The 24,337-nt window shown below is 55.9% G+C and overlaps 1 protein-coding gene across 7 annotated transcripts in view; it reads left to right on the top strand.

The window, feature by feature from the left end:
- CTIF (cap binding complex dependent translation initiation factor) overlaps positions 1-22,321 on the top strand; it is a 294,145-nt gene extending 271,824 nt beyond the window's left edge. For 3 of the 7 annotated variants that reach the window (XM_042911713.1, XM_042911710.1, XM_042911711.1), the window contains exons 11-12: positions 16,552-16,605; positions 18,087-22,321. In XM_042911713.1, coding sequence (XP_042767647.1) covers positions 16,552-16,605; positions 18,087-18,302 — 270 coding nt within the window. In that variant the 3' untranslated portion in view covers positions 18,303-22,321. Of the gene's footprint in view, positions 1-434; positions 633-16,551; positions 16,606-18,086 lie in introns of those variants that run through there. The other 4 variants (XR_006195575.1, XR_006195576.1, XM_042911712.1 and 1 more) reach the window with 4 other exon arrangements.
- Positions 22,322-24,337: the final 2,016 nt, after the last annotated feature.

Genomic DNA, 24,337 nt, shown 5'->3' on the forward strand with positions numbered 1-24,337 from the left:
AATAGCAGGGTATGATGTGAGCATGATCTGAAGGCCAGATTTAAGTATCTTTCTTTTTGACCCAAACTGCTATCTAAATTGGCCTGCGGAACTTTTGCTTTCTTTCGTTATCTCACGGCACCCACAGGCCGTCTCCGGCCTCTTCACAGCAATGGCGGCCCTGCCTTGGTCTGGCCTACTGTGGATAGCCTGTCCACCAGGGCAGCGGCCCTGCTCAGCACACCCGTGGTTCCAGAGCACTGCCCGTCCCATCCCCTCTCTCCTGTAGGCTTCCCTCCAACCGGTTTCTTTTCTGCCTCCCGCATCCCATGTTTCCCACTCTCTTGATGGTTTCCTTCTTCTCTGCAGCCCACCAAACCCACCTGAGGAAGGAGAGCCTTCCCTTGACCCCGCATTCCCCTCCGGGAACCACCCCATGTCTCTCTTCCCTACAGAGCCAGAGTTTTCCAAAGAATTGTCTCTCTACATGCTGTCTGTCTGGATTGCTTCTGCCCCTTCAAGCCAACAGTACGGTCCTTGTTGAAATCACCTTGTTGCGAAATTCAGAGCCCGGCTCAGCCCTCAGCTCTGCCAGCCCAGCGTAGCAAGAAAGTAGCTGTCGGGGACGTGTAAACCAATGAGAGGATTGTGTTCCAACAAAACCGTATTGATCGACGCTGAAATTTGAATTTCGTGTCATTTTTACGTGCCAGGTGGAGGTATTTCCCAAACTTTTCGTGTAGGAGCCTTTGCTTTCGGCCTGTGTTCACCTGCAAGGTCTTCTCCGCAACTTCCTTTGGTGTTCTCTTAACCAGAACCTGGAGAAGTCGATGTGCTTTGGGACTTACCAGAGGACAGGCGACCGTAGCTCGTGGTGAGCCAGGAATGGGGCCCCAGGTGCAAGTCCCAAAGCCCATGTTGGTCACAGGCAGATTCCCACGGCAGCAGCAGCCCCCAAACTTGACCTGTACAGACTAGATCTACATCTCCAGGCCTGGGTTCATCCACCTGACACGCGCCACCCCCCCCCCCAGGGCCACCCACAGACCCCCGCAAACTCAGGAGCACCTAATGGAACCCATCTCCTGCTACCAGAGAAGATACCACCACCCTCTGCCCCACTAATTGGCAGGATCTGTGGGCAGCAGCTCTTACCCGGATCTCAGCTCTGACTACCATGTTTCTGCCTGGCCGCAGCTCGTGAGGCCAAGGTCCCCTTTCGCCTGAATTAGCCCACCAGCCTTCTAACTGGGCTCACCCCCGTCTCTCCGTACTCCAGGCTCACAGGTTTCTTGAGGGTGATCTTTCTCACTGTTTGGAATGTTCTTCCCCATCCCTCTCCTGACCCCACTCTTTCCCTAGCTTGACCTTACGGGGTCACCGCAAAGCTCTCTCCCGAGGAGATCTCCCCTGGGCTCCTCTCCCCACCCAGGTGAGGACGGTCCTTCCCACCACCCACCCCCACGGCACCCTCGGTTCTGTGCCACACGCGGCCCCCTCAGTAAGAGGGGCTGCCACTGATGGAGCTGCTCTTCGTGTGTGCCAGCTGCTATTCTAAACATGGGTCCTCGGTGACCGCACTTAATCCTAGCCCAGTTTCCAGATGAGGAAACTGAGACACAGAGAAGCGAATGGTGCAACATGATTAGTGGGGGGGCTGAGTCTGGATTCGAACCCAGGCAGCCTCACCTTCCAGCCTTGGTTCCCATCACTGATCTGCTTGAGCCATGTCTGTCCTCCCAACCACACTGGTAAATCCACGAGGAAAGGATTCATGCCTCCTTGTTGAATGAATGAATGAATGAATGAATGAAAAAGTGGTTGCTGTCCCTTCAGGCTCCCTGGAGGAGGTACAGGACCTGCCGTGCTCTGGGCCGGTTATGTGCCTGGGTGGCTGCATCCCAGGAAACAGAGGAGCCCTTCTGAGTGGCTTTACCCCAGCCAGCACAGGCTTTCCTTCAAATCCAGTCTGCATTTCTTCTGAGAGGGCCAGCTGGACACAAGGTCCTGTGTGAGTCAAAACTAGTCTAGGTAGACCCTAGACTAGACCTAGAACTAGCTAGAACCAAATAGTTGCCCCCAGGCTGTGAACCCAGAAGCTTCTGGTTATAGAGATTAGGGGAGGAGGTCAGGGAAAGCTGGGAGGAGGAAGGTCTTGTCTCAGGAGTCAGTAAATGGAGTCAGGGTGGGGTTTGCTCCTCGTCGTCCTCACAGATAAGGACAAGACGTGTTCAGAAGCCTGTGAACAGATGGCTTTGGCTGGTCTGGAGGTCTGTGAAAGGGAGGAGAAGGCGGTAGGGCCCCAGGGGTGGAAGTGGCCAGCAGCCAGGGCCTGAGCCACTCCACCACCACCCCCCACCCCAGGCTAAACACTTTATCCCCTCCCAAACCCCTCAGGTGACCCGGTGAGAGTGCATGCATAATACTATTGGCAAAACTGAGAATAAACTGAGGGTTGATGGGGGGTGGGGGGGGTGGGAGGGGGGGGGATGGGCATGGAGGAGGGCACCTGTTGGGAGGAGCCCTGGGTGTTGTATGGAAACCAATTTGACAATAAATTTCATGTTAAAAATAATAATAATAATACTATTGGCCGGCAGGCGCACTCCTCCAAAAAGATTTAGAAATAGAGTTTAGAAATAGGGTTGCCCCAGTATGACAGTTTCTATTCTGCTAAGGGTAAGGCTCCAAAGCCAAACAAACTTCCAGGTGCCAATTAAATGCTCTTATCTCCAACCTTAGACTTGGCAGAGAGTACTTAGTGAATCCTTTCTGCCGTCCCCAGGCAGCCCCAGGCCCTTTTCTCAGCCCAGGCCTGTCTGTCCCTCTGTGGGGTGGCTGCCACTCCGAGTACAAATGCTAATTATGCCTTTAGCACAGGCCTATTATTCTCTGCTTAAGCTTGTCCCAGGCCCAGCTGTCCCTGCCCAGTTGGTGCTTGGTTACTGCCTTGCACCCAAACCCACCGTGGAACCAGCTAAGCCTCCTCACCCAGGGACGGACCTCCGGCCCAGCTTCTGGGCTACAGCTTCAGACTCCTCCCCCCCGCCCCCACCCCGGAAGACTGGCACCCTCTGTCTGGAAACCGGCCTCCAGCAGGCACATATTCTTAAATACAGCCTGCCAAGATGATCACGCTGGAGAAGACGTGTGTTGAGCGAGGGTTTCTTCAGAATCCCATGCTCCGCAGCAGGGTAAGGGGCAGGTGTGCCCTTTCTCCAGGTCCTCGAGGCCCCCTGGCTGGTTACCCGTGCCCTCCCCCACTCACATACCCTGTAAAGTCTGACATTGGCGGGAGGGACGCCTGGTTGACCTGCCACACCGTGGAGAACCTTGTAAGCAGCTCCTTCCCGGGCTTGTGGGAAGGTGGGCTGGCGAGGCCCTTCAGAGAACTGTGTGCCCGAACAGTTAGTTGGTGGGGGCGGGCAGAGCTACAGCAGCTGCTGGGCTCTGCAGTGGGGACCCCTTTCTGCTGAAGCTGGAGCGTCACCGTCTGTGACAGAGCCCTCCGCAAGTTTCCCTCTGGGACTGCAGAAACCAGCAGAGAAACCAGTCACCTCCCCACCACCCTTCTTCCTGATTAAATGTCTTGATCTAGGAAAGGAGAGATCTCGCACCCCCAGGAGGAGTCCTGTCTTCCCCGACCTGCCCACCGAATTCTGTGTTGAAACACGGGGGAAGGCAGGAAGGCGGTAGGGATGAGGAGAGGCCTTGCCTCAGGGACTCGAGTGGCTGGACAGTGGCTCGGCCACCGGGAAGGAGGAAAGGACTGTTTCGCAAGCGAGGCTGGGCACTCTGGGCTGGCCGATCAGCCCCTGGCACGCGGCTAGGCCTGTTAGGAAATCAAGGAGGCTCTCTGTCTGCTTTCCAGCAGGCGCCACTTCTGTCTTTCCACTGCTTTGCTCAGTTCACAGCGCTGGCTCCAGGGCCAGGCTGGCGGGCGGGCAGGCGGGCCAGGCACCCTCTGCCGCAGGCCTGGTGCCCAGGGAGCACCCGCTCCTGCCTCAGCTAATGTGGTCACAAGGGTCCCTGGGACTGGGCTGCAGAACCACACGGATAAGACCAGCCGGCCACTGGTGGTCATCTCGGGTGGGAAGGCAGGGTGACTCTTGGGGAAGGATTCCAGACTGTTTCCTTCTCCGTTGAGCTCCAACGCCCTTATCTCCTTTCCTGCCAGGCGGGGACTCCTCACTAGTCACACACAAAAGAAAACCCCACCCAAGATACACAACCCCCCTCCTTGGCCCCCACATACTTGAAGGGGGAGGGCTTGCCTCTGCTTCCATGTAATCCACCTGGCTATCAGTCAGGGAAGCAGTAAGTATGCATTGCCCTAATATTAGAATATTATATATTTGGTCCAGAAAGGGAGGGGGGCAGGTTGAGGAGAACAGCGCCCACTAAATGGAGCCACCTTGGTGTCTGCTCTGAAAGTTCTTGGAACTGGCAATTGATTGAGATGCTACTTGGAGAGAAAACAGTGATGGGCCGGCGGTGGTGGGGAGGGGGGGGGGGCGGTGCAAAGGGCAATCACAAGGTTCAGGGGTGATTGGGTTGAAGGTGGAGGGCCGTTATGGGGCAGAAGAGAACAAGGAATGAGCGAACAAGCACACATGCTACTCCCTTGAGTGTCTTACAGGCCTGAGTATTCCTCTCACTTCCGAGATTATGGGAATAATCTTTGGAATATGGGGATATAGAAAAACGAAGCCCCGAGATGTCAGCTCATTGCGCAGTTTACAAGGCTTGTTGCTGTGAGAGCTCAAGTGGAACCATGGCCTTGCAACTCTGAACTCCTTTCCAGGCTTCATGGCCCACCTCCGAAGAGCAGTCCACATTCAGACTTGACGTTGGGCGGTGCTTCCTAGAGGCAGGGGGCTGGCCTCGTTGACCCCTCGGGGTCTCGTTCCAGCCCAGCGCTAGTGGCAGAGTCTACAGGCCAGTTGCTATGGGAACTATAACTTTGAATTTCCTGGCTCTGGGGCTGTGAAAATCACAACCTGAACCTTCCGTTGATGTGGGTTTCTCGATTAATTTCCTGTTTGATTGTTTACTTTAGAGAGCGGAAAATGCCTTTGCAGGCAGCTAGTTCCCTCCACCAAGACGCTTATCACACCCTCCCCCCACGAAGCCAGCAAGGTCAAGTCCAGGCCTCAGGTGGGTGGAGGTTGGGTGGGGGGGGGCGGTGCGGGGCCAGGGGCCAGGGGCTGGGAGAGGCCCAGCTAAGAGCAGATGGCATTGTGCCCTGACTTCTCCTTGTGCCTGCCGGGGGTCCCAGCCTGGCGGGCACCAGGAGAGTAATCTATGGGTGCAGAGACCAGCCCATGAGGGGCATCTGCCCACCACCCAGAGCCCCAGGCCTGGCCCCCAGACAGCCTAAACCCCTCCTCCTGTCTCAGGGAACCGTTTCGTGCTGAGTCAGACACAAAATGCAGTCCTTCCTTCAGAGGGGTGTCTATAGCGTAACATGAAGGGGTGAAGGTCCCAGGTGCCACCCAACACCCAGTGCCTCCAGGCCAGGCATTCTTGGCCAAGTTCCCCTGGGGAAGCTTGCAGAATAACTGCTTTTCCATCTGCCTGTCCTCCAACTGCCCTCCGCAAGGCCCTGACGCTCCAGCAGAGAGCGATGGACAGGGCGTCCATTATCATCATTGCATCTTGTTCCCGTCTGCGTCCTTGGGGAGCGGTTAATGCTGGCAGGTTCAGGTGAGGCCCTGCAGGAGGAGTCATGATCCCCTGCAATGACAACCACGTCACGAGGAGTAGGACGCTTTGTCACCTTCAGAGCCCCTCTCCCCACCCCCCAGCAGAACCCCTCAGATGGGCAGCAGCACTCATGCACTCACTTTATAAAGAGGGGCGCTGAGCACAAGGAAGGGAAATGGAATAGGCTAGAGATCAGCTGATAATCTGGGGGGCCCCCAACCCCTCAATACCCTTTCCCTTGTCTAGGTGACTGTATAAGGTACCACGCAAGTCAGGGGCCTTTAGTGAGCAAAGGGGACACTATTACCAATTATTTCGGGATGGCAAGTGAAAACCAGAACCATCCCAGGAAGAGGGCGGTGCATGGTCCCTCCACTTTTCACTGACCACCCCCCCCCCCCACCAGCCTTGTTTATGTGGGACTTGCTGGCAGAGCAATGGTTATGTCATTTGGCTACGGGGGCAGATGAGTCCTGGGGTCAAACCCTGGTTTTCCATTACTGGTGGGAAGTCACCCCACTCTACGTGCCTCAGTTTCTGCAGCTATAAATGAAGATACTACAGTGGGTGTCTAACGCAGATAAACTGGAGAAAGGATAAAGTGGGTCTTGAAACATACACACGGTGCAGAGCTTCCCGTGCAGAGCAAGCATTCAAAAAACGTAAGCCAGGGGATGATCGAGGACCCGGAAGGTATTGGTCAGTCCTCAGGAGACACCTTCTGGAAAGGTAAAACCTCAGAGCTGCCTCGGGCATTCTCCATTCATCCTTTAGGAGAGATCCACGATGCCCGGGAAGTGAACGCAAAATGAGCCACAGAGGGGACAGGCAAGGCTTATAGAAGGGGAAGGAAGGGCACTAAAGAAGAAGCTGGGAGGTGTTGACAGCAGTCATGGCCAACATCCCTGTGGTTTCCAACCCTGACCTAGGGTCCTGGGAACTTATGGCTGCAGGGACGCTGTGAGCAGAACTCCCCTCCTGTGCAGGCCACTGGCCAGGGCTTGGCTCCCAGGAGGACCCACTGGAGCCGTGGCCCCATCCTCTGGCTCTGATGACTGCAGGATTCAGTGTCTGCTCTGAGCCCCAGATTACGTTTCCGGCCCCCTGGGGCCAGCCGTGGGATGAAGCATTCCCCCATGTGACATATGTGACATTTACTGTGGCCACTTTGTACAAGGCGGTTTGCAAACTCTGCAGGAAGGAGGCTAATTATTCCCTCCAGGGCGCCTGGTCCGCAGTTAGGGTGCCCGCCCGCCTGCCCGCCTCAGCTAGGAGGGCTGACAGCCAGACCACAGGGCATAAGCTTGGACCGAAGTCCAGGACAGAACCATGAATTTCCTTGACATCTGACCATAGCTGCCATACAGGGCTCCTTATTAGGCAAGTGGAATGGTGATATTTGGGGCAAATCCCCCTCTCCTGGGGATGGCTGAGATGCAGGCCGGTGCAGAGCGCTGAGAGTGAGTGAGGAACATGGCACAAACTGATTTCGTAGCCACCCTGACAGGCTGGGCAGCGTGAGCCCTTATACATCCGTGTACCTGTGTCTGCAGCCACCCTCACCCCTGCCTTCCACGTCAGCGGATGTGCAACGGTACCACTTTGCTTATTTAAGGCTCATCTCTGCACACGGTGTCCTCCTCTCCTCTGATTTTCCCTTTTTTTCCTGCCTTCTACCCTCTCACCTCCGCCTCTCCCGCTGTAACAACCACCCCCCTCCGCCCTGGCACGGGGGTTCTACCCCTTTTCTCAAGTTCAAAAAGAAAGAAAAGACAGAGGGGGAGGAGGGAGGGAGGGAGGAAGGAAGAGGAGAAAAAGAGCGAGAGACAGAGAAAAGCAGAAACCCACAAAGGAAAAGAAAAAAATGGGTCCCCTCGCTATCTTCCACCTCCCGACCTCCCTCTCCTTCTCCAGCCCCATGTGACCCGGGCCTCCACCTGTCCCTACCCCTGCTCTGAGGTCATCATGGCAAAGATCACCCGTGCCCTCCTAATCACCAGGTCCAAGGCGCCCTGGTCTTTGTTCATCTTACATGACCTCTCTTGAGCATTTGACACGGCTGACCTTGTACTTCTCAGAATTCTCCTGGCTTCTGTGGCATCACCTTCTTCTATTCCTCTTGGCTCTCTGACTGTCCTCGTGCTCCTTCAGGGGTTCTTCTTCCCCCACCACTCTTTAGATGTGGCTCTCTCTCCAGGTTTGGAGCCCTTACCCTCTTCTCTTCTCACCTGGACCTTCTCTTCTCACAAGCACCTGCGGCCTTGACCTGGCACCGATGATCTCGGATAGCCAGTCTCCCATGAGTTATCTTCCCTGATCGGCCCCAAGGACCATGGACTCAATATTTCTAACGCCGAACTCCTTCACATCCCCCCAGACCAACTCATCATGCCTTCCTACGATCATTGGTGACACCCGCATTTATCCAGTTGGCCAAGCCCCAAACCTGGGGACGACCTGTCTTCTATATCGTCCTTTTCCTCACCCTCACTTCTGCCTCCTAAACATGTGTCCTCCCATTTTTTCCCGCCTCAATTCAAGGCACCGTATTTTCTCACAGCAGCCTCCTTACTGTCCCCTTGCCTGCAGTACCCCACCACTCTGCCAGCTCTGGTCTGTTCGCCACACTGTGCAAGAAAGGATCCTTCCAAAATGTACTCTGTAGTTTAAAATCTCTCAGTGGCTCTCCAGTGCCTTAGGATAAGACCCAAATGCAGTAGCATGGCATCTAGAGCCCTATAGGATGTGGCCCTTGCCTCTTTTGTCATCAGGTTCTCTCTCTCCGCCAACACTATATATTTGAGCATCTTGAGATACTTGTTATTCACCAGTGCACTCTGCTAGTTCATGGGTGTTTGCTGTTTTTTGGGTTTTTGTTTTTTCGTTTTTTGTTCGTTTGGTTTTTTGCTCTTGTGCATCTGCCGTATGCTGCTTCTTACACCACATGCACGTTCTCCATCACCACCACTCCATCCCGTGCTTCAATCCCACGTACCTAGCACAGTCTCTCAATTTCCCCCTACTAGACTATGAGCTCCCGGTCTTATTCTTCTTGTTGCCCCTGTAGTTACACGATGTTTAGCACAAGGTAGGTGTTCCATGAATGTTGTTGAAAAGATGACTAGATGGATAGAAGGATGGAAGGAAGGGAGGAAGGAAGGAAGGGAGGAAGGAAGGAAGGGAGGGAGGATGGATGGATGATGGATAAGTAGGTGAGGAAGGAAGGGTAAGTAGGTGAGTGGGTATATAGATGGATGAAAGAATGGATGGATGGATGGATGGATGGTTGGATGGAAGGAAGGAAGGAAAGAAGGAAGGAAGGTTGGTTGGATACATGATACGTGGGTAGATAGAAGGATGGATGGATAAATTGATTGTTGGTGGATGGATGATTGCATACTTGGGTGGACAGATGCACTAATGGATTGGTGGCCGAGTAAGTGGATGTGTGGATGGGTGGGTAGGTGATGGCCAATGCAAACAAAGAATATGTAAAACCAATTCAATTTTGTGAAGGCCCAGGTTGATTATTGTCACCAGACAATAAAATTAAGAATTCTGACCTCCAACCAGCAAAATGAGAATGAGCAAAGGTGAGAGAAATTAAAATAATTCTCCAAGACAGAGGATGCTGACCCAGGACTTTTGAGCATCCTCTAGTTCTCAGACTTGCTGTCTCTCTAGTTTGTGCAAGCCACTTCACCCACTATGCCTCAGTTTGTCTATTAGGTACAGATAATAATGCCATGGCCTTTCCCTGTCTCCACAAGAGTGTCACGAGGGTAAATGAGACAGTACACAGAGTGTGCCAAGAGCTTCAGGGAAGATCCGTGTTGACAGAGAAACAGATTTAATAACAATAATCACACCTTGCATTTGGATCAAGCTTTGCACTTTTCAAAGCTCTTTCACAGACATTGTTATCTCACTTGACTCTCAAAACAATTCGAGGCAGGTATTATCCCTCTTCTCAGGTGAGGAAACTGAGGTGCAGGGCGATAAAGTGACATGCCCGGGGTTACTCTTAGTGAGGGGCAGGTCTTCTGACTCGAAGGCTGCTGTACAATTTTGATGACAGCCTTTTTCGGATAGATTATCTCCTTTCCTGCCTCCCTGAGGAGACCCAGACATCATAGACCATCTCTGTGATGACTCAGGGTCATTATCATGACCATCAGCCCCCGTGCTGTCCTCTAGACCTGGCCATAGGTGCAGGTGCAGAGACGCGGGATAGAGGGTCTCTACCCTAGGGGGCTCCTAGGGGCAGGTGGCCACGTGCAGCTCCCCAGCCCGGTCACCACGTGTCCCGGCCATCTCCTCTGGCTCCGTCTCACTCTCCCGCCTCCCCCCTCTCTCCACCGTCAGTGTTTGTGCCTGGCACGTGGCTTCCATGGCCACCGCAGACCTCTCCCTGCCACTCTTGGCTCTTTCTTCTCTCTCGCCTTCCTGCCACGTCTTCCACACTTGCAGCCTATCCCACCACATCCCTAGCCCTTCTGTAGACCCAGCCAGCCCATCAGGGCTCGATGAATGTGTTCTCCAGAAAACCAGCCAATCGCCTGCCTGCTCTCTGAAACCGTGGCTGTGCTCTGTGGTGGCCACTCCCCCCACACCCTCCGCGACCCCCGGACCCCCGAGGGAGAGAGGCCCTTGCCGGTGGGGTCTGAGCTGTGCTTTTGCTACGGCTGCACCAGACATCGTGGGTTTGTTCTACAAGGTTGAAACCCTGGGCTGTTGGTGAGCTGGGGTGGTCAGGGCGGGCTGGCCAGCCTGCCTCAAGTTGGCACTCACTCCTCCGTGGAAAGGCAAGAATTCGCCATCTACAGCACTCGCTTCCCTCCCACCAAGGAAGGCAGCCCTACAGCCCCTCCCATCAGCACGGTTTCTCTCCCCACAGCGTGGCATCCCAAACAACCGGGGTTACATCCCTGCAAGCCCTGTGGACCTTCCCCAGGGGACTCCAGGATGCTCCCACCAGGGTGCCTTTCTCCCTGGTTGCTGTCGGGCCTCCCACAGGCTGACTGCAAGCACCTTGGCCTCTCCCCCCCCACCAAGGGAGGATATGATGGGTGTGCCCACAAGTCTCCGGCGGAGACAATAGGACAGGAATGCATTAGCTTCCGAACAAACACTGTGTGGGCTCGCACAATTGCCTTGGATTCTCATCCAAGAAACACATTTCGCTGTTCGAGGGCGCGGGTGGCTTGCCTGCCCCAGCCCGCCCACACCCCTTTCTACGCCAGAGACTTTGATGAGAGCGCCGCCCCTCCCCACCCACTCCAGGGCCTTCCACCCGCCCGCCCCCACTCCCCACCCCCGTGGGGCAAGCCTGCCTCCTCCATCGGTGCAGCTTTTCTCCCGGAGAGTCCTGCCTGGGCTGAGAATGGCCTGCCCACCCAAAGAGTGCCCGCCCCGGTCGCTACTTATTTTAACCATTCTGTTATTGTGATAAAGTTTGCATAACATAACATCGATCACTCTGGCCGTCTTCAAGCGTACAACTAAGCGGCATTAGGCACCTTCACACTGTTGTGCAACATCGCCACCATCCATCGCTAGAACGTTTTGTCTTCCTTCCCGACCTGCAACGCCGTCCCCACGAAACACCGGCTCCCCAGTCCCCGCTCGTGCCCGCCCCGACCCCCCCCCCCCCCCGTTCTACTTTCTGTCTCTACGAATTTGACTCTTCTGACTCAAGAAGTGGAATCAGACAGGATTTGTCCTTTTGTGACTGTTTTTCGCTCGGCGTAGTGTCCGCGAGGTTCATCCACGTTGCAGCGCAGGTCAGCATTTCCTTCCATGTTAAGGCTGAAGAACATTCCATTGCATACGGATGGACCGCAGTAGTTCATCCATCCATCCCTCCACGGACCCCCAAGTTGCTTCTGCCTCTCGCCTGTTGTGAACATGGGTGGACAGGTACCTGTTCGGATGGCCACAGCTTCTTGAGACTCCTCTGGGACTTAAAAAAAAAAAAAAAAGCATTGTCTCCAGAAGGTGCCAAATAGAGCATATGTAAACAAGAGCGCTCATTGACCTCCTCAACACTCCAGCAGAGATTTGTTTATCCAAACACTAGCTGTCACTGGGGAAAAAGCAGAGTCCTGAAGACATGGAACACAGAACAGGTAAGTTTGGCCAAGATAGAAAAGAGTGGAAAGATCCTGCACCTGGACCGCTGCCTGCAAACGACAGGTAGGGACAGATTCTTGGGGAACCACAGATCACCCAGAGGCATGAGAGCCTCTAAGAGGGACAGTGAAAGGGGTCCCGGCGGGGAGCCCCTGTGGACTTGTGTCAAGGGCTCCTGGTTGAGGAGGCCAGCCTCTTGTCATACCGCAAAGAGCAGCCGAGTGTGACTTCTGGGGAGGTTGGGAGGGACGCTGTCCAAAGCCCCTTCGGCACTAGGGTTCTGAGACTCTACTCTCAAAAGCTGGTAATGAGAGGCCAGAACAGCATTTGCAGGGAGAATAGGAAGCGGTCTGCAGCCTCCCTGCAGATTCCCTTCGTATCCTTGCACCCTGCAACTGTGAAGGAAAAGTGTGATGACCAACCCCGGTCCTCCCCCACTTCCCTGAGCAAACCCAGCAAGCCGCTTGCAAGAGGGCCTATCACGCATTGTGATTGTTGGCTTCGCACAGACTTTCCCAAACAAGCAAATGGAAGATAAGGTTGAAGGAGAGGCTCTGGGGTTGAGAACCCGCCTGTAGCTCTGCCTGAGGGCCCAGGGGAGCTACCCTCACCCTCCAGAGTCCCCCGCTACCCGCCCCCGTTCCCTAAGTCTGTTCCCTGCCCAGCTAGCCAGGAGCCAGGGCCACCAGGGACACAGCCAGGCAGGGGGAGGGTGTGGGGGGTAGTCTGGGCACGAAGAGGGGAGGAGGGATTGGAAGGGAGTAGTCCAGTCACAAAGATGCAGGAAAGAAAGACACAGACCCCGCTTTGGAGTTCTCAACTGTCATCTGGGAGCAGAGGGCAGGCCAGAACTTTCCACGCGGTTCTGTCAGCCGTTCAGACAGCCACACGGAGGGACAATCAATCACATTTCAGAACATCGAGTACTTGTCAGCCCTTACGCTTACTAGTACTTCCCATCAAGTTACCTTACTCATCCTGGGGCACCTGGGTGGCTCAGTCGGTTAAGCGTCCGACTTCGGCTCAGGTCATGATCTTGAGGTTCGTGAGTTCAAGTCCGCGTCGGGCTCTGTGCTGACAGCTCAGAGCCTGGAACCTGCTTCGGATTCTGTCTCCCTCTCTCTCTGCCCCTCCCCTGCTCTTGCTCTCTCTTTCTCTCTCTCAAAACTAAATACACATTTTTTTTTTAATTTTTTAAAAAAGGTACCTCACTTGTCCCTAGAACCCCTAAGAGGCTAATCTCAGGACAGAACATGCTCCCAGGGTCATTTCAACGTGACACACACAACAAGCACTACTGAGCGCCTACTGTGCGTCACCCCGCGTTCTAGACGCTTCCAGAGCATACCTTGTTCTTCCCACGAGCTGCCAGTTCTGCCCCCCTCCCCCACTTTCCCCACCCAGCTGCCAGCACGCACTCCGTCTCAAAGAGTTCCCTTCTCACCAGATTGCCCCCCACCTTTCTTGTGATTTCTACCAACAATGTTGTTTGAAGGATCGTTTCCCAATAAGCACTACAGAAAACCTGTGAGGGAACAAAGTACCTTCAGAAAGAAACCCCAGCAAACCTTACAGAGCTCTCCTGATATATATGAGTCCCTATGTCCCCTGCAGATAAGTGGGGCTAGGCCCACATCCCCATGCTGATCCCATTCCAGACAGCCACAGGACCCTCCCCGGGTTCGAACCAACATCCCCCCCCACCCCTCCAGAGCAGCTGGGTTGGGTGTGGACCACATGCCTTAGGTACACCTGCTACAAGGTGAATCACTTCCACCGGCTTTTTCCAGAACCTGTTTCCTGGTCTTCACTCTAGCCTCCTGGGTCCTGTAACTGAGGGAGGCCCTTCCCTGTGTGCCCCCCACAAAGGTCCACCGGGCACCGGCTTGGCGGAAGGATCCCTGCCTCCCCCTTGGGGCTCTGCAGCTCCGGGAGGCAAGAAAACTCCAGAAGCAGACACTGGCTTAAGAAGGGGAAGGACTGGGGCGCCTGGGTGGCTCAGTCGGTTAAGCGTCCGACTTCGGCTCAGGTCACAATCTCGCGGTCCATGAGTTCGAGCCCCGCATCGGGCTCTGTGCTGACCGCTCAGAGCCTGGAGCCTGTTTCAGATTCTGTGTCTCCCTCTCTCTCTGACCCTCCCCCATTCATGCTCTGTCTCTCTCTGTCTCAAAAATAAATAAATGTTAAAAAAAAAAAAAAAAAAAGAAGGGGAGGGACAGCTGTGTGCTGCAGACTGTCCCACTGTGCCTGTGTATTGTAATTATTTAACCCGTCCCCCTGTGGGTGCACGGTAGTTTTACTGTAGTGATAGCACAGCAAAAGCCGCGTATCCCTGTCGTGGTGCGTCCGTCCGGGTCCATTTATTCTGACCGCGATCACCAAATTGCCGTCTAGAGACCTGCGCCAGCCTCCGTTTCCACATCGGTTATAATTTTGTGTCGCGTCCCCTCCGGCGAGAGGGGTGTGTGGGGCGGGGTACCCACGTGCCCATCACTCTCGCCTCTCCGAGTGTGTGCACCCGGGTGACCTTTGGGGGAGGGGCCTCGCCGCGTCCGCCCTTGCCCCCCCGCCCTCCGGGCTGTCGCAGCCTGTGTGCTAGGCGCTGTGCCCGGTGCGGGGACCAATCAGAGGCCCCGCCCTGGTGGGGCTTGCCTTCTAGCGGGGAGACGAACAAGTATCAACTTGTCCAGGGGTGAGCTATGCGGCAGCGAGAAGTAAGCCAGGAGGTGAGCGGGGCCGGCCGGCTTCACACAGGCTGGAGAGGTGACACTGGGGCAGAGTCCTGAACAAGGGGGGAGAGTGAGGTCCGCAACTCCGTGGTGGCCGAGAATCTGGGTGACGGGAGCACGAAGGTCTGGAGTCAGAGCCGTGGCAGTGAGTAGAAGAGGTTCACCAGCGGCCTCAACGCCTGTCCCTCTGTGCCTCCTGCACCATTTCCTCCCCTGGACTGTCCCTTGCTCTCCGCCTGCTTTTCATTCGAGCAGGTCGAGGGCTACCTCTCTGTCCATTCATCCTAAAACGATTCCGGTGTGTCGGCCGCAAGCCCAGTTCTGACAGATACAAAGGGGAAGGAGGCCTGGTGTCTCTGGCCCTGACCTGTGCCCGGGCCTGCTGTGGCCTCGATGCCCTGCACGCTCATTGGGCACGTGGCAAGGCTTGCCCTGAATCTTCAGCCCTCCTGAGGCGAATGCTTGTGGCTCTTGCTAAGAGGGACCCCTGGGCTGGGTGGATGGACATGACAGGAGAAGGGGAGGGACAAGGAGGATGTGTCGAATTTGGGTTTCAAGCTAGCGATAGGAATAGTCCCCCTGTGGCATCACCTGTGCTTGAACTCATCACACCCGCGTCAAGGACTTTGACTCCAGTTCTGGTTCAGGGGACGAGGATACTCATCCTAAAAATGCCTTCCTCTGGTGCTCTCCCCACCCTCCACCTTTCCTTTAAAACAAAAAACAGGGGTGTCTGGGTGGCTCAGTCTGGCTGCTGATGTCAGCTCAGGTCATGATCTCACGGTTCATGAGTTCGAGCCCCACCTTGCTTGGTGGTGGGGCACTGATGGTGCGGAGCTTGCTTGGGATTCCCTCTCTCCCTCTCTCTCTGCGCCTCCCGTGTACTCTCTCAAAATAAATGAATAAACTCAAAACAAAAAACAATGCATGAATCATATCAACCAACATTTAGCAAATCCTCAACGGTTGCCAGGACCTAGGCTAGGTGTTAGAGGTGGCCAAGATGAGCACAGCACTCTCCCAGGCTTCACTTGTGTGAAATGCCAAGTGGTTGGGGACGTCAGGTGAGAAGTCAGTGAGAAGCAGGGTGGGGGGGGGTGGTGGGTACCATGGGCTGGGGGTGATCCAGGAGTCTCCAAGGAAAGCTGGGAAGTGCTGTGGGCCTTGAAGAGTGGGTGAGTACGGAGAGTTCCAGCAGAGGGAAAAGTCATCCGTGGCAGATCATCTAAGTGCAGGGTCATCCCGCGGATGCGGTGATCAATGTCGCAGGGATGGCGGTGGAGATGTACCAAGGGGGAAGGGGACAGAGGGAGAAGTGGTCAATGGGGTTGAGAGTAAGTGGGGGAGGGGCAGAGAGAGAGGGAGACCCAGAATCCGAAGCAGGCTCCAGGCTCTGAGCTGTCAGCACAGAGCCCGACATGGGGCTCGAACCCACGGACCGTGAGATCATGCCCCGAGCCAAAGTCAGAAGCCACCCAGGCGCCCCGTGATGTTATGTGAATTCTATCTCAGTTGAGAGAGAGAGAGAATAAGATGAGGCCAAGGGAAGCCTGGACAAGGGCGTGGCCAGTCCCAGCACTGAGCAGCCTGGCCATGGCCTTGGTCAGGAAGCAATTCCAACCTCTGGGTAAGTCAACACTGCTGTGGTTTTGCAGAAGAGCACTTTGTTTCTGGAAGCTTTCCTCTAGCCGGGGCCCAGGAGTGCCTGAGACCATGGCCGAGCCTCCCTCGCCCATCAGGAAGTCTTTACCCTCATTGCATTTCTCTGAGGATTTTCTCTGACCAGGTGTTACAGCTGATGACCCCAGCGTGTTTGCTACCAAGCCATGGTCTCTAATCGCAACCTTCTGACCTGGCCTGGGGGCCCAGGCTCTATGCCCACAGTGGTCCTCCAACCGTTCAAATCCTGCCAGAGAAATCGCCGTGTCCCTGCTGCCCTCTGACCTTCGTGGGCTCTCTTCCCCGCCACACCCTGAGTAGCGTTCTCTGCCTCTCTCTTCTGTAGCTCTTGCAATCTCAGGATGTGAAGGAAGACGCCGTCCTGTGCTGCTCGATGGAGGTAAGCATCTCCGACCTCAGACCTGGTGTGCCCCTCACACCTGCCAGTTGTGGCTGTGTAAGGATCACTGGACACACGCACAAGTCCCCGGCGAAGGTGTGGAGACAGGGCTGGTGGGGAATGGCTTCCTGAGTTGACGTGAACTCCTGCATCCAGGATTGTCAACCCCCAACCAGAGTAAATGTGGACAGAGTGACCGACCCACCACTAGCTGGAGAGAGAGGTGGCTGCTTCTCTAGAGAGAAGGACCACGTGCTGGCCTTGTCCACTGTGCTTCTGTGCCCAAGACCACCTTCTTCTTGCCCAGGCACGCCCCACAAATGACTTAAGAAATTCCAAGTGATGTGACCCCCCCCCTCGCCCCCAAGTATCTCCCTTGACTTTGGTGGTATGGGGTTTGCGGAAGGCACCTGAGGTTTGAAACCGCCCCCCTGCCCCGTGTTGGCAACCACCTTCTTCAAAATACCCCCTTAGGAGGTGCCACTCCTGTGCCCAAAATGTGGCCACTACTCATTGAAACTCTCCCTCTGGGATCTCCCTCGGGGGCAAACGTTGCCCTGGGAAGTCAGCCCATCCATTTAGAATGGAGTACAGTGAGGACAGGCGCGTCCAGCGTGAGCCCCCAGGGCACGTCAGGGCTGCGTGAGCATGCGTCTCAGGTGGCTTCTGTCCAGCCTCCAAGGCTACTCGCATCCCAAGGATCTCAGAGGCCAGAAGTGCTGCGATTCTGGACAACGGCCTGAGGTCTACATGATAATCACTGTTCATTTGTGGAGCTCCAAATGGGTACCTTACATGGGACTTGGGGATGGCAGGGGCTGCACTGATGCAGAAGATTGGGACTCCTTCTTCCCTATGGGGGCTTTTCAACATCATCAGGGGCAGGCCCTCTGGCTGGCCTTCTGCCACAGTTCATGTTTCCCTCCTACACTTCATGTCACAAGGGTGGCCAGAGGTCAGTGCTGGGGAGGGGAGGTGGGATTGGGGGCAGGAGAGAAGGAAGGAGAGGAACAGGAGGCCTCATCCCTGCTCTCAGGTTCTGCGCAGAGACACGCAGGTCTCTCGTTTCTAGAGAGACATCGTAGCAAGTGAAAATTAACACGCTGCAGCCTGATCACCTTTGAAGGGAGCAGGTCAACCATTGAGGGTGTGGGCAGTAGTCGAGGAGAGAAAGCTCTTGGGTGAAAGACAGAAGAGGCATGGTCCTGGTGAGAGCTCTTTTTAGCCCCGGGCAGCAGGCAATAACCTAACCCCTCTTCTTCTTGCGGCAGATTGGTCATTAAATGTGGGCTCTCACAGTTGACTATTTCTGCCCTCCCGCCTCCCTGTTCTCCCTGTGGCACAGATGCCTGGGCCCGCACCTTCCAGAGGGATAGTCCAGTGGTTTCCTGTCCCTGCCCCCAGCCCTTCTAACCCAGGTGGGTCAGCTTGCCATTCCGGAGCCCAAGCCCGGTCCTAACCCCCCACTTCTCTGCCCACAGCTGCAGAGCACAGGCCGGCTGCTGGAGGAGCAACTGCCCGAGATGATGACCGAGCTCCTGGCCAGCGCCCGCGACAAGATGCTGTGCCCCTCAGAGTCCATGCTGACCCGGTCGCTGCTTCTGGAGGTCATCGAGCTCCATGCCAACAGCTGGAACCCTCTGACGCCCCCCATCACGCAGTACTACAACAGAACCATCCAGAAACTGACAGCCTGACAGCCAGGGGGCCTGGCGGGCGGCCCGCGGGCAGCTGGGGCCCTGGTACACAGGGCCAGATGGACAGGCGGGAGGACAGGGGTGGCCCTGGCGGGAGAAAGAAATGGGGAGGAAAGCAGGCAGAGCCGGCGGCCAGTCTGGAGCCAGACCGGGAAGGAGTGCCCCTCATCTGAGCCCCCCCAGCCCCAAGCATGTGGCAGTTCACACCAATAAGGGAAGCATGTTTCTTTCTCATGGTGGCCCCGATCGCCCCTCCCCACTCCCGCTCCTCCCCGCCCCCTCCCATCAAACGCGTCCCCCGCAGGGCTTTGTGCGAGGGGTTTCATCTCTGTGACTCCGCTGAGGCCCTGGCAGCTCCGCACGCCGGGGTACCGCTTGGGTCAGAAAGGACCTCAGAAGGCTGAAAAAGTGGGTCGGAGACGGGCTTGCATTGTTCCTGCTGTCAGCCGCAGTCGCCAACTGCTGCCAAGCAGGCGACAGAGAGCAGATGTCCGGGAGGACAAAGGCGGGCAGGGTCCCCACCAGCCGCCCGTAATTGACGGCCTTTGTCCGCCACGGTCGAGCTGGGGGGGCTGGGGGACGGAGGCTTCTCCCCTAACCTTCACGCTGCCCCCTCCCCGCTTCCAGGTCCTCCTTTTGGCCCCCAAGCCTCAGGGAGGGGGGCCCAGGGGGCAGGGAGCAGGGAGGGGAGCTGGAGTTGGCGAATTCTACTTGTACTCTTGTGTTTTATTGTTTTATTTTCAAAAGTCAGCTGCTTTGAAGTCTCCTCTCTCAATGAAAAGAGCCCGAGATGTGATCACACAGTCAGCGCCACGAGGACCCCCTGATTAGTGGAAGATCAAACCCGGCTCCCTCTGGAAGGATTCTAGCCACAGACAGCTTGCCAGTAGCCAATTAGGGTAATTGGAAACTTCTGCCCCGGCGGGGGTCCTGCTGGAACCCTGTGTCCTCAGCCCTTGGCTTCCAGTACCCCTGTTCTCTCATTCTAGCTGTGCTGTGTCAATGGGCCGATACTGTCGCAGGCCCCCGGGAGTGTGTATCCTGGCCCGGGGGCCTGGTGGTGAATGGGGCACCGAAGGAGGCTGGCAAATTAAAGCCAAAATGCTAGGTGATGTTGCCCGCGCCACACACGGGTCTCGTCCCAAGCTTAGTGGGGGGGCATGTGGCCGTTGGCTCCCCGGGACTCGGCGTCTGGCTAAATGGGCTGTGCCGCTGCCCCGGCCTCATCACAGGCAGGACCCAACAGCCCAGGCCCCCCCCACAGCCAAGGTCTCTGCGCTCCGGGAGGGCTCTGGGCACTGTAGCCCCTGAGCTGTGGGGAACGGTGCGTTCATTGAGTCTTGAGCATAACGGTCGGGTGACTAGGTGAGGCCACCAGACAGATCTTTCCAGGCTGGGAACAAGGCTGGGGGTTCTTGAAAGGGCCAGGTCCTGGGAAGAGCCCCTTCTCTGTTGGAGGAGGATGCGGGTCGGGCTCTAGGAGGCTGGCTTCCGGGTTGTCACGGCATCCACACAGCCCCATCTCTGGGGTCTGGAGCCCATACTTTGATAAGCCCCCATAAAATGACTTCAGAGCCCAGCAGCTCCCTTTACTGAGGCTGGTCACTCCCTGTGTCACTGGAGGGCCCTGGCTGCCTGGTCCGCTCAGGCTGGCCAGGGGGTGAGGGCTGGAGGTTTCCCTTTGTGGACTCCAAGTCTGGAGGAGCAGGCAGGTCCCCCAGTACTCCCTGGCTTTCTCCACCTGCTGCAACCTGACCTTCAGCCCCGGGATGGGAGCCTTTGCCAAGCCCAAGGAAGAGCGTGTTGGAGACACATGTCGGGGGGCACAGGTTTACCTGGAATGGGTCAGTAGCCTCCAAGAGGCCCGTGCTGCCTCTGCCCCTGGCCTTTGCCTCCTCCCCTCTTCAAGCTTCTCCTCGCTGCCTTTCCTTCTCAGTGGGCTCCTTCAGCCCAACCTGGGGCCCCGGGACACCAGGGGCCCCATGGGAGGCCCTGAGAGAAGAGCTAGACTGAAGTTAGGGGGCTCAGAGAGGGCACCGGGGAAATCGTGGTCTCGAGGAGTCAGGCAGCCCCAGCAGGGCGCGCAGCCGCTCCCTGGAAGGCCCCGGAGAGCTGTGTCTGGGCTGAAATGGGCTAGCGCCCCCGGAGTGCACAGTGTGCGTGTGTGTGTGTGCGCGTGTGTGTGTTTGTGAGCGCATCTGCTGAGAACGAAGTAGGGCCCCAGAGGAAGAGAGTGGTCCAGGGGAACGGGGTCTCCTGCTCCTTCCACGGGGCAGAGAGCAAGGTTCACGAAGGGGCCCCAGACACCATGCATGCAGGGACTGATGTTCCCAGGAAAGCTGAGACCCGTGACATCGCGGGCGCCATGGACCCAATGCCTCTTCCTCCTAACGGCCTCCTTGGTGGTCTTGCCTCAGGGCCACCCCTCCTTGACTGTTAGGACCAGAGTATGAAGAAGTAAGATATAAATATGTATACATATATAAATATATTTTTAATTACGTGTCGTGTCACGGTGGCTCCAGACGTATGGTTTGCCTAGTTTATCTCCATTGCTTGAAAGTGCTTCCTGGCCAATCCAAATAACAGTTTAAGCTGTTTTTCTAAATGCAGGTTGCTGCTACTCTTTGAGACATGGAAGGAAAACGTTTAAAAAAAAAAGAAACTTTTTTTTTTTAAGGAAATAAGAGTGAAACGTAAAATCTGTGACTCTGAAGCAGCTTCGCGTGGGAGACTACTCAGACAGGAGCTGGGGGCAGAAGTGGGTTCCCCACAGACCCCCTAGCCTCTCCCTAGGCCAGACCCCCCCCCCCCCCACTTGTGCTGAGTGAGGAAGGCCATATCCAAGTTGACCTCTGAATGTATTTGGTGGGAGGCAAAACTGGATATTGCATTTCTAAGGCTCGTGTTGTTTTCCCTACTCGCCCGCGGCTTTCTTGGCGCAGCGAAGAGGCGAAGTCCGGCCATCTGATGTTGATCCTGTCTCGGTCTGTCCCCCCTGCCAGTCAAGACCAGATAGCCATTGTTTTCCTCCCGGGCGGCCAGCCTGCTCACCACAGCCCTGCTCCCCTCGGCCTTGTGGCTTTGCCTAAGCGCTGGGACCGCAACCCCAAGAAGGCTCCTAATCTCCCCTGGATAAGGTGGGGGCCCCACCATCCTCCGTGGGGAATGCTTACCCCACACCCAGTCTCGTCTGTTCGTCCTTCCTTAATCAGTCTGTAAACCTTTAAGGTTTAGGGATCGCCCTGTCCATCCATGTAAATGTAAATGTTGGCCGAGTCGGTATTTATTCTAATTTTTATTTTATTTTATTTTCTCTGAGGGACGGGGAGGGGGGGTGTGGGAAATGTACCCCTGATCGCGCCCTGGGCAGCTGCAGGGGCGGGGACCCAGACAGCCGGGCCGCCGTGAGGAGCAGCCCCACGGGGCCGCCCCCAGACGCCAGGTTCCAGTCCCTTATCTGGCATCAGAACCCAGCCAGTGCTCTCAGGGCCTGCCCGTGGAGTCCTGTCCCTCAGCTGCTGGCGCTCTGTTGGGACCTCTGCCTGGGCCTTTAAGGATGCAGATCAGAGAGAAGACAGCTCTCCTCTGCTCGGGACACTGGCGTAGAGGGCTGCCCACCTCGCCTGAGCCAGCTGGGAGCCTGGCGATAGGACCTACCTCCCTGGAGCAGGGGCCTGGGGCTTCCCGCCAAAGCTGCAGTAGAATCCTGCTCACGCGACCACTTTCCCTCCCTCAGTATGTCCTGCTTTCCAGCTGAACCCAAACTACAAGTGGGTTTAAAAAATAAACACCAAAAACCAAAAATGCCCTGAATCTGTGTTCTCTGTGTGTTCGGCAGAGGAAATCTTTCCCAAAGGCTTCTGTGGCCTCCACCGCCAATGAGCCCCTGCCCGGGCGACGAGCTAATGAGAACATTTCCCACAGTTTGGCCGTCTTGGAGAGCCGGGGCACGGTCTGGGGCCCGGGGAAGGCTGTGAAGGAGTGGTTCGGAGAATGTGGCTGGAGGGCACTTGTGCCCCCCATCCCCCCCAGGCTGGGAACCGTGGCCTATCCAAAGTCATAGGATTAGGCCGGTCCTGCAGAAAATAGCTTTTGCACTAAAGGTTTGGTCTGCTGCACGTCTGGCCACCCCACGCCCCAAACCCACTCCGTCCTTAGAAACATCACTGGAGCATTTGACTTATTTCAGAAAGACTGACGCTTGGGCCCAGAAGCTTCTAAAAGTCAGCAGCAAGTGGCTGTCCAGTCCCAGTGGGTGAAACCAGTCTTTCCTCAAAGGGGCCCAGTGATTTATTTTCCTGTGATGATATGCCCCTTGTTTTGCACAATCCCTCTGATGGCAAGACGCTGGGGACACTGCCTCCTGGTAACAGATCCCCCTCGGGGGTTCTCGCTGGCTAGAACTTGCCAGCCTTTCACCTCCTCAGGGCAGCGACAAGCGCATCCACCCCCTTCCTGTGTCCCTGGCCTGGTCAAGATGGTGGCCAGCCCAGCCCAGAAGCCTGGTGACGGCTCGTTGAGATGGGTCACTGACCATTACTGAGTCACATGACACTGTGCAGGGACGGCCAGAAGTGCACAGATCGGTAGGGGGAGATGACATTTTAATTAAACAATGGAGATATTCGTCAAACCAAAGTGTTTACAAAAATGCAAACGTGTAGAAGCAGAAAACGGAGATCAAAGCGAAAGGTGTTTGAAGGTGGGAGAGAGAGTGGGGACATCTTACCGAACGCTAGTCACAAAAAGGGAGAGCAGATTTTTCTGGCGTGACTTAATCCTGATTCCAGAAGCTTCTAAGTTATTGAAAACTGTGAAACCCATCGTCTAAATAATAAATGTTTCAGTCTTGCATTTCACCACCATCTCTGCTGATACGTGCCGTGCGTCCTCCTGAGGGTAGGTTACATTTATACTGGGGTCTGTAGGAGTGGGGGGGAGAAGAAGACCGTTTAGGATGAATAAGCTAGAACGTATGCACACACACCCACATGCGCGACTGGGAAGGGCCTTTTACACGCCAAGGTAAAGGGCAGGAGAAGAAGAGATTGGGAGGGAAGAAGCGGCTATGCCTCAGTATTAACGGTCTGTCTTCCCCACAGCTCCCAGGGCCTTTGGGGCCTTCCATACACTGTTTCAGGTGGTTCAGTAAAGTAGGTGGGTATTTTTGATCCCCATTTTACAGATGAGAAGGCTAAGGCTCAGAGAGCTGGCGTGACTGACCGACAGCCAAGGGCCAGTCCGCGGGAGCGCCAGGGGCAGAGCGAGAGCCAGGGGCCCCTTTCCCGAGCCCAGAAGGCGAGCATGTCCTCAGCAGCCTCTGAGCTGACCGCTGCGGAGCGCGGCCCCAGGGAGCCGCCAGTAACACCAGTCAGAAAGAGCAGTCAGCGGCCCGCTGGGACTACACGGGCAGCCGACGGAGGCTCCCCTCTGCGTCAGTGGGAAGAAGGCACATGATGAAATGCCTCAAATCAAGGGATTTGGGTGGGGTGGGGAGACCAAGCCATGCGGCAGAGTTCACACTGTTATGTAAAAGCATCCATTGGAATATGTGCCAACTGTCCCCTTGGACTGACAGCACATCAGGGGCTCTCAAGGTGGGTGGGAGGTGAGGGACGCTTACGAGGCGTGGAGTCGATACCCGGATCGCCTGCCAACTTCTCAAACTACGCACTGGAAGAGGACACCGTATACACCACAGTTTCCAAATTCTGGCCTTAGGGAGCCCCTCTCACTTACTCACTTGCACATGTGCTATGTGCTGAGTGGGAGAAAAGGTATTGAAGGCCGCCATCCATAGTCCAGGAATGTAGCACAAACATAACCATGAAGAGCCGTTACAGGCATGCACATTGAACGTCTAGGAACAGCAGGCGATGACGCCTCGTTCCTCACCTCCATCCGCGGTACAGGTCCCACCCGCTTCCGGAAGTTTGCACGGACCACTTCGCTTTACGAAGGACCTCCGTCAGTACCGGTTTTCCCTAACCTAAAGAAATCTGAAGACGATTTTCGGGGTTGTGAAAACGAGC

Source organism: Panthera leo, chromosome D3 (genome assembly GCF_018350215.1).
Source record: "Panthera leo isolate Ple1 chromosome D3, P.leo_Ple1_pat1.1, whole genome shotgun sequence".
NCBI lineage: Eukaryota > Metazoa > Chordata > Mammalia > Carnivora > Felidae > Panthera > Panthera leo.